At 45.0% G+C, this 10,081-nt stretch overlaps 1 protein-coding gene across 1 annotated transcript in view; it reads left to right on the top strand.

The window, feature by feature from the left end:
- The first annotated feature begins 1,401 nt into the window (after window positions 1-1,401).
- The window catches only part of LOC138366412 (probable methyltransferase-like protein 24), a 32,135-nt gene continuing 23,455 nt past the window's right edge, over window positions 1,402-10,081 (top strand). Inside the window, exon 1 of the mRNA XM_069327457.1 lies at window positions 1,402-1,528. Coding sequence (XP_069183558.1) covers window positions 1,402-1,528 — 127 coding nt within the window. The remainder of the gene's footprint in view (window positions 1,529-10,081) is intronic.

Raw genomic sequence — 10,081 nt, 5'->3', positions numbered from 1 at the left:
AATTGTAATTACGAAGCAAAAAGATGCTTATCTTAACATACTAAGAAGGTTAGGAAAGTTTTGTGTTTTCTATGAAGATTTTCAAGGTAAACTAAAATATTCACAATAAATTAGCATGTCACATATGCACTTATTTAATAAGTCAATATTGACTGTAAGAAAGTGCGAGAACGGGTTACGTGAACATAATAATAATTCTGTAAGAGCTAGAGGGTTCAGTTCCTGAAATTATGTGCCTCTGTAATCCTTTACACCGCCGCCCACGGGATGGGTATGGGGTGCATAATAAAGAAAGAAATTGAATCAGTCAACTTCTTAACAGCCGAGAGTAGACACAGCCTAAGCAACTCTATCCTTTTAAGATGTATTTCATTTTCTCAATCAACTTTCTTGAACTTGAAGGAGAAACTGATTGACCTTAAAAGGTCAACTTGGTGTAGTTAAGATGCCATTTTTTTTTACCGTAACGATCTGACGAGCAGGACAAAATATCTTAAGAACTTCCTTACAAGGGAACATGTCTCAAGCAACAAGTATAATCATTATCTGAAAAGAATTTCGCAAGGAAATTCATTTCTCGGTCAAAATAGAACCTTGCGAACCAGAGGCCCTTGTTCAACAAGGTATTGATTGCGTTTTTCTTATGAATATCAGGAACAAATGTATTAAAATTTAAAACTAGAGCTGCCAATGTTGGTTTCTTGTGCACTTGAGTATTAAAATCATTCTGATTAACCACTTTACCGTCAAGAAAAGACGGTGAAAAGATTCTTTACCGTCAAGAAAAGACGGTGAAAAGATTCTTTACCGTCAAGAAAAGACGGTGAAAAGATTCTTTACCGTCAAGAAAAGATTCACTCCGCCTTCTGCCTGTTGGGATGTGAAATCCTTCATGAAAGAGGAAGAGAAAGATCTAAGGGATGATCTTTTGCCGCTGTAAGAAATAGTGAGAAATAAATGGATGAAAGATTAATGAGGAACAGCACAGTGGGAGAGAGAGTGAGAGGGGGCAACCTGTCCTCCTAACAGAACGTCGCATTTTGGACGTACACTCTAAGGCCAAAAAAAAAAAATTCGTCGTACTAGAAAATGGAAGCGGCTCGCGAAATTAACACACTGTCCCGTTTTCTGTTGTGGGTCCTCTGGTAGGTCCGAAGAAGGGCATTTTAGTACGACAGTTTCTTGGCGTTGGGAAACCTTAGGAGGACGGGCTGGAGGTAAAGTGAAGAATAGTGAAGACATTATTCCTAAACACCTCCTAACTAATCAATCATCCATCATCCTATTCGATATCATTCTAATATCAAGATAATACCATCAGCGGCACATGCGAGGCTGGCAAACATAAGAACGGCCTTTAGAAACTTGTGTGAGGAATCATTCAGAAATTGTGTACCACCAATGGCAGGCCAATGGAGCTCCAACCTGAATTTGGAGCTGCCTAGTCCAACCTTTAACCAAACGCTGGACGAAATTAGAGACCGTTCAGAGTTATGCCACGAGACCAGTCCAAGAGCTGAGGCACGAGGTGCGAGGAATAACTACTGCAATAAAGCCTCATGTGACTATAACACAAGAGAGAATGAGGAGACATGATCACCACCTACAAAATGAGCCACAGAGATATTAGAAAGGAGTTTTTCCAGTGTCAGAGTAGTTAAGAAATGGAATGCATTAGGCAGTGATGTGGTGGAGGCTGACTCCATACACAGTTTCAAATGTAGATATGATAGAGCCCAATAGGCTCAGGAACCTGTACACCAGTTGATTGACAGTTGAGAGGCGGGACCAAAGAGCCGAAGCTCAACCCTCGGCAAGGTGAGTACAGTTAGGTGAATACAACAAGGTGAGTACAACTAGGAGAGTACACACACACACAACACCCCCCCCCCCTCTTAGAGCTATTCCAGTCCTCCCGGCGACCACCAGATGGCATTTTCTAAACATTTCATGACTTACTCATGAACACCGTCCCAAACAAAGGCCAAAGATCTCCACTCACACCCACCAGAGGAAACGAGCAGAAAGAATGAGTGAATGACTTTCGTGAGGGGCTGAACTCAGCCACGGAGCTCATACCACCAACTATCTCATTTTGTATGAGGGGGGGGGGGTTATCTTGAGATGATTTCGGGGCTTTAGTGTCCCCGCGGCCCGGTCGTCGACCAGGGCCTCCACCCCCAGGAAGCAGCCCGTGACAGCTGACTAACACCCAGGTACCTATTTTACTGCTAGGTAACAGGGCATAGGGTGAAAGAAACTCTGCCCATTGTTTCTCGCCGGTGCCCGGGATCGAACCGGGACCACATTATCACAAGTCCAGTGTGCTGTCCGCTCGGCCGACCGGCTCCCTAACCTGGGGGGGGGGGTCAGTGAAACGTTTTAATCAATCAATTGATGATATATGTGAGAGCTAGTTCGTGTTTACAGGCCACAGACCTAGACAGACCGCTTAAGTGACCCCCTCTAACGAAACCTGTACATCTTTCCTCGAACGAGGTTGTTTATAACCACAACATCCTTGGGTTGTGAAGCTTCCAAGTTCGTTATCCGGTTAATAAATACAACGTCAGGCGGCATGGTGGAGGAAAGATGCACAGGTTTCGTAAAGTGGCTCGTCAGTGCTTGGTGGATCTCGGTCCAAATCGCCTGAATATGTATTTCTTACGGAGATCAATCAGATGCGAGCGAGAGTTCTGAGGGGAGTGACGGCCTTCAGAGAGGAGCGGTCAGCGCCCGCGGCCAGTCATCGAACTAAAAATACATAAGCTGTTTCGTCTGGCGTTCCAAGAAACCGGTTCAAGTGGGCTTCGCTCTTAACAATAAGATGAGTCTGTATGTAGGGTTCAGTAGCGCAGTAGTCTACGCAGTTACTTCACATCTCAATACCTGGTTGATACCTGCTAGATGGGGTTCTGGGAGTTCTTCTACTCCCCAAGCCCGGCCCGAGGCCCGGCCCGAGGCCAGGCTTGACTTGTGAGAGTTTGAGACACTGACACTAACACTGTCATAGACAGTGTTAGAGAGCTGCTACAGTACACAGACAGTGTTAGAGAGCTGCTACAGTACACAGACAGTGATAGAGAGCTGCTACAGTACACAGACAGTGTTAGAGAGCTGCTACAGTACACAGACAGTGTTAGAGAGCTGCTACAGTACACAGACAGTGTTAGAGAGCTGCTACAGTACACAGACAGTGTTAGAGAGCTGCTACAGTACACAGACAGTGTTAGAGAGCTGCTACAGTGCAGTGTTAGGGAGTTGCTACAGTACACAGTGTTAGAGAGCTGCTACAGTACACAGACAGTGTTAGAGAGCTGCTACAGTACACAGACAGTGTTAGAGAGCTGCTACAGTACACAGACAGTGTTAGAGAGCTGCTACAGTACACAGACAGTGTTAGAGAGCTGCTACAGTACACAGACAGTGTTAGAAAGCTGCTACAGTACACAGACAGTGTTAGAGAGCTGCTACGGTGCAGTGTTAGGGAGCTGCTACAGTACACAGTGTTAGAGAGCTGCTACAGTACACAGACAGTGTTAGAGAGCTGCTACAGTACAGTGTTAGAGAGCTGCTACAGTACACAGACAGTGTTAAAGAGCTGCAACAGTACACAGACAGTGTTAAAGAGCTGCTACAGTACACAGACAGTGTTAGAGAGCTGCTACAGTACACAGACAGTGTTAAAGAGCTGCTACAGTACACAGACAGTGTTAAAGAGCTGCTACAGTACACAGACAGTGTTAAAGAGCTGCTACAGTACACAGACAGTGTTAAAGAGCTGCTACAGTACACAGTGTTAGAGAGCTGCTACAGTACACAGTGTTAGAGAGCTGCTACAGTACACAGACAGTGTTAGAGAGCTGCTACAGTACACAGACAGTGTTAGAGAGCTGCTACAGTACACAGACAGTGTTAGAGAGCTGCATCAGTACACAAACAGTGTTAGAGAGCTGCTACAGTTCAGTGTTAGGGAGCTGCTACAGTACACAGTGTTAGAGAGCTGCTACAGTACACAGTCAGTGTTAGAGAGCTGCTACAGTACAGTGATAGAGAGCTGCTACAGTACACAGTGTTAGAGAGCTGCTACAGTACACAGTGTTAGAGAGCTGCTACAGTACACAGACAGTGTTAAAGAGCTACTACAGTACACAGACAGTGTTAGAGAGCTGCTACAGTACAGTGTTAGAGAGCTGCTACAGTACACAGTCAGTGTTAGAGAGCTGCTACAGTACACAGTCAGTGTTAGAGAGCTGCTACAGTACACAGTCAGTGTTAGAGAGCTGCTACAGTACACAGACAGTGTTAGAGAGCTGCTACAGTACAGTGTTAGAGAGCTGCTACAGTACACAGACAGTGTTAGAGAGCTGCTACAGTACACAGACAGTGTTAGAGAGCTGCTACAGTACGCAGACAGTGTTAGAGAGCTGCTACAGTACATAGACAGTGTTAGAGAGCTGCTACAGTACACAGTGCTAGAGAGCTGCTACAGTACACAGACAGTGTTAGAGAGCTGCTACAGTACACAGTGTTAGAGAGCTGCTACAGTACACAGTGTTAGAGAGCTGCTACAGTACACAGACAGTGTTAGAGAGCTGCTACAGTACACAGACAGTGTTAGAGAGCTGCTACAGTTCAGTGTTAGGGAGCTGCTACAGTACACAGTGTTAGAGAGCTGCTACAGTACACAGTCAGTGTTAGAGAGCTGCTACAGTACAGTGATAGAGAGCTGCTACAGTACACAGTGTTAGAGAGCTGCTACAGTACACAGTGTTAGAGAGCTGCTACAGTACACAGACAGTGTTAAAGAGCTGCTACAGTACACAGACAGTGTTAGAGAGCTGCTACAGTACAGTGTTAGAGAGCTGCTACAGTACACAGTCAGTGTTAGAGAGCTGCTACAGTACACAGTCAGTGTTAGAGAGCTGCTACAGTACACAGTCAGTGTTAGAGAGCTGCTACAGTACACAGACAGTGTTAGAGAGCTGCTACAGTACACAGACAGTGTTAGAGAGCTGCTACAGTACACAGACAGTGTTAGAGAGCTGGTACAACACACAGACAGTGTTAGAGAGCTGCTACAGTACACAGACAGTGTTAGAGAGCTGCTACAGTACACAGACAGTGTTAGAGAGCTGCTACAACACACATACAGTGTTAGAGAGCTGCTACAGTACACAGACAGTGATAGAGAGCTGCTACAGTACAGTGTTAGAGAGCTGCTACAGTACACAGACAGTGATAGAGAGCTGCTACAGTACACAGACAGTGATAGAGAGCTGCTACAGTACACAGTGTTAGAGAGCTACTACAGTACACAGACAGTGATAGAGAGCTGCTACAGTACACAGACAGTGATAGAGAGCTGCTACAGTACACAGTGTTAGAGAGCTGCTACAGTACACAGACAGTGTTAGAGAGCTGCTACAGTACACAGTGTTAGAGAGCTGCTACAACACACAGACAGTGTTAGAGAGCTGCTACAGTATACAGACAGTGTTAGAGAGCTGCTACAGTACACAGACAGTGTTAGAGAGCTGCTACAGTACACATACAGTGTTAGAGAGCTGCTACAACACACAGACAGTGTTAGAGAGCTGCTACAGTACACAGACAGTGTTAGAGAGCTGCTACAGTACACAGACAGTGATAGAGAGCTGCTACAGTACACAGTGTTAGAGAGCTGCTACAGTACACAGACAGTGTTAGAGAGCTGCTACAGTACACAGACAGTGTTAGAGAGCTGCTACAGTACACAGACAGTGTTAGAGAGCTGCTACAGTACACAGACAGTGTTAGAGAGCTGCTACAGTATACAGACAGTGTTAGAGAGCTGCTACAGTACACAGACAGTGTTAGAGAGCTGCTACAGTACACAGACAGTGTTAGAGAGCTGCTACAGTACACAGACAGTGTTAGAGAGCTGCTACAGTACACAGACAGTGATAGAGAGCTGCTACAGTACACAGACAGTGTTAGAGAGCTGCTACAGTACAGTGTTAGAGAGCTGCTACAGTACACAGACAGTGATAGAGAGCTGCTACAGTACACAGACAGTGTTAGAGAGCTGCTACAGTACACAGACAGTGTTAGAGAGCTGCTACAGTACACAGACAGTGTTAGAGAGCTGCTACAGTACACAGACAGTGTTAGAGAGCTGCTACAGTACACAGACAGTGTTAGAGAGCTGCTACAGTACACAGACAGTGTTAGAGAGCTGCTACAGTACACAGACAGTGTTAGAGAGCTGCTACAGTACACAGACAGTGTTAGAGAGCTGCTACAGTACACAGACAGTGTTAGAGAGCTGCTACAGTACACAGACAGTGTTAGAGAGCTGCTACAGTACACAGACAGTGTTAGAGAGCTGCTACAGTACACAGACAGTGTTAGAGAGCTGCTACAGTACACAGACAGTGTTAGAGAGCTGCTACAGTACACAGACAGTGTTAGAGAGCTGCTACAGTACACAGACAGTGTTAGAGAGCTGCTACAGTACACAGACAGTGTTAGAGAGCTGCTACAGTACACAGACAGTGTTAGAGAGCTGCTACAGTACACAGACAGTGTTAGAGAGCTGCTACAGTACACAGACAGTGTTAGAGAGCTGCTACAGTACACAGACAGTGTTAGAGAGCTGCTACAGTACACAGACAGTGTTAGAGAGCTGCTACAGTACAGTGTTAGAGAGCTGCTACAGTACACAGACAGTGATAGAGAGCTGCTACAGTACACAGACAGTGTTAGAGAGCTGCTACAGTACACAGACAGTGTTAGAGAGCTGCTACAGTACACAGACAGTGTTAGAGAGCTGCTACAGTACACAGACAGTGTTAGAGAGCTGCTACAGTACACAGACAGTGTTAGAGAGCTGCTACAGTACAGACAGTGTTAGAGAGCTGCTACAGTACACAGACAGTGTTAGAGAGCTGCTACAGTACACAGACAGTGTTAGAGAGCTGCTACAGTACACAGACAGTGTTAGAGAGCTGCTACAGTACACAGACAGTGTTAGAGAGCTGCTACAGTACACAGACAGTGTTAGAGAGCTGCTACAGTACACAGACAGTGTTAGAGAGCTGCTACAGTACAGTGTTAGAGAGCTGCTACAGTACACAGACAGTGATAGAGAGCTGCTACAGTACACAGACAGTGTTAGAGAGCTGCTACAGTACACAGACAGTGTTAGAGAGCTGCTACAGTACACAGACAGTGTTAGAGAGCTGCTACAGTACACAGACAGTGTTAGAGAGCTGCTACAGTACACAGACAGTGTTAGAGAGCTGCTACAACACACAGACAGTGTTAGAGAGCTGCTACAGTACACAGACAGTGTTAGAGAGCTGCTACAGTACACAGACAGTGTTAGAGAGCTGCTACAGTACACAGACAGTGTTAGAGAGCTGCTACAGTACACAGACAGTGTTAGAGAGCTGCTACAGTACAGTGTTAGAGAGCTGCTACAGTACACAGACAGTGTTAGAGAGCTGCTACAGTACACAGACAGTGTTAAAGAGCTGCTACAGTACACAGACAGTGTTAGAGAGCTGCTACAGTACACAGACAGTGTTAGAGAGCTGCTACAGTACACAGACAGTGATAGAGAGCTGCTACAGTACACAGACAGTGTTAGAGAGCTGCTACAGTACACAGACAGTGTTAGAGAGCTGCTACAGTACACAGACAGTGTTAGAGAGCTGCTACAGTACACAGACAGTGTTAGAGAGCTGCTACAGTACAGTGTTAGAGAGCTGCTACAGTACACAGACAGTGTTAGAGAGCTGCTACAGTACACAGACAGTGTTAAAGAGCTGCTACAGTACACAGACAGTGTTAGAGAGCTGCTACAGTACACAGACAGTGTTAGAGAGCTGCTACAGTACACAGACAGTGTTAGAGAGCTGCTACAGTACACAGACAGTGTTAGAGAGCTGCTACAGTACACAGACAGTGTTAGAGAGCTGCTACAGTACACAGGACAGAGTTAGAGAGCTGCTACAACACACAGACAGTGATAGAGAGCTGCTACAGTACAGTGTTAGAGAGCTGCTACAGTACACAGACAGTGATAGAGAGCTGCTACAGTACACAGACAGTGATAGAGAGCTGCTACAGTACACAGTGTTAGAGAGCTGCTACAGTACACAGACAGTGTTAGAGAGCTGCTACAGTACACAGACAGTGTTAGAGAGCTGCTACAGTACACAGACAGTGTTAGAGAGCTGCTACAGTACACAGACAGTGTTAGAGAGCTGCTACAGTACACAGACAGTGTTAGAGAGCTGCTACAGTACACAGACAGTGTTAGAGAGCTGCTACAGTACACAGACAGTGTTAGAGAGCTGCTACAGTACACAGACAGTGTTAGAGAGCTGCTACAGTACACAGACAGTGTTAGAGAGCTGCTCTTCGTCTGTCTCCACCAATCCTTCTAGCTGGGTGACCTTCCAACGCATCAATTTTCAGAGTATTTCTGTGAACTCGAAAATTGACTTTTACATTTGCTATTTGTGGACACGTTCTTGCCTGTATCGCGGCCGCGGCGTCTTAGTGGCCTAACCTAGCGACGGCCCTTGTCTAGCATGGCCAGAGTTCGATCCCCGTTGGTCTAAAGTGGTTAGGCACCGTTCTTTCACGCTGTTCTGATTGGCCCAGCTCCTTGGCCTCGTGTATTCCTTTCCAAGTGTTCCGTAGTGATATTGGTATAGTCATATATTGGCTTAATAGCGCTCAATATTAAATATTCTCACTATTCAATCATTATATAAAACCTTCTCACATTGGCCTGCAGGAACATGACAAAGTTGACGCCCTTGCTAAGGCTGCAGTAAATAAAGACAGTACTGAACGGAATCTTGAGTTATTAAATAGGTCCCTTAAAAGTGTCATTAGACGAGAACTCCTGGATGGATTTGAAGAAAGTAGAACAGTGCAAACTGGAACTAGCAGGTCCATTGTTCATCACAATGAAATGTGTGAAGTAAAACATGTGTATGGGGCAAGTAACAAAGTCAGTAGACTAACAGATGTTGTCACAGCTCGTATAAGACTTGGCTACAAGTGTCTCTGGCAGTTGGGCTTGTATAGGGATCTAGATGAAGTAAAGTGTAAAGTGTGTGGACAAAGACAGGGACACACACTCGAACACTATATCTTGGATTGTTGTAAAATTGAGCCTTTTAGAGATAAATCTAAGCTCACGCTGCAGGATATGGCAACCTATCTTATTACCATGGATAAATTACCTGAAATCCTTACGCTGTATCCATATTTCGCTCCCAGTAGATAAACGACATATGAGATGAAGAAACAAGTAGTGTATTGTGAGGACTAATAATAAACAGAAGCTCCCCTATGACTCTGTAATATCCCCATTGGCCAAACTATTATGTATTAGCGATAAGACCTACCATTAATGTATAATGACTTACTGTAAATATATAGCTCTTGTAATAGCACATTCTCTGTAACTAGCTGACATTGTAACTATAAGGTGTGAAGGATAGATGAAATTGTTTATGTAATAATCTAAGATGAGGTCTGAAAAAGACCTTTTGTGCCCTCTGTAATGTTTTTGCGCTACCGCTCACAGGATGAGTATGGGGTGCACAATAAACTAGCCGCCTTCCGCGGCAACAAAAAACGGTACAGGACAATGGTACACTATGCTACCGGACAATGGTACACTATGGTACAGGACAATGGTACAATACAGTACAGGACAATGGTACACTATGGTACAGGACAATGGTACAATTTGGTACAGGACAATGGTACACTATGGTACAGGACAATGGTACAATACATTACAGGACAATGGTACACTATGCTACAGGACAATGGTACAATACGGTACAGGACAATGGTACAATACGGTACAGGACAATGGTACACTATGATACAGGACAATGGTACAATATGGTACAGGACAATGGTACAATACGGTACAGGACAGTGGTACAATACGGTACAGAACAATGGTACAATACAGAACAAGACAATGGTACAAACGGTACAGGACAATGGTACAATACGGTACAGGACAATGGTACACTATGGTACAGGACAATGGTACACTATG

This window comes from Procambarus clarkii, chromosome 19 (genome assembly GCF_040958095.1).
Source record: "Procambarus clarkii isolate CNS0578487 chromosome 19, FALCON_Pclarkii_2.0, whole genome shotgun sequence".
NCBI classification, from domain to species: domain Eukaryota; kingdom Metazoa; phylum Arthropoda; class Malacostraca; order Decapoda; family Cambaridae; genus Procambarus; species Procambarus clarkii.
The sequence above is the reverse complement of the archived record's forward strand: the minus strand, read 5'-3'. Positions and strand labels throughout refer to the sequence as shown.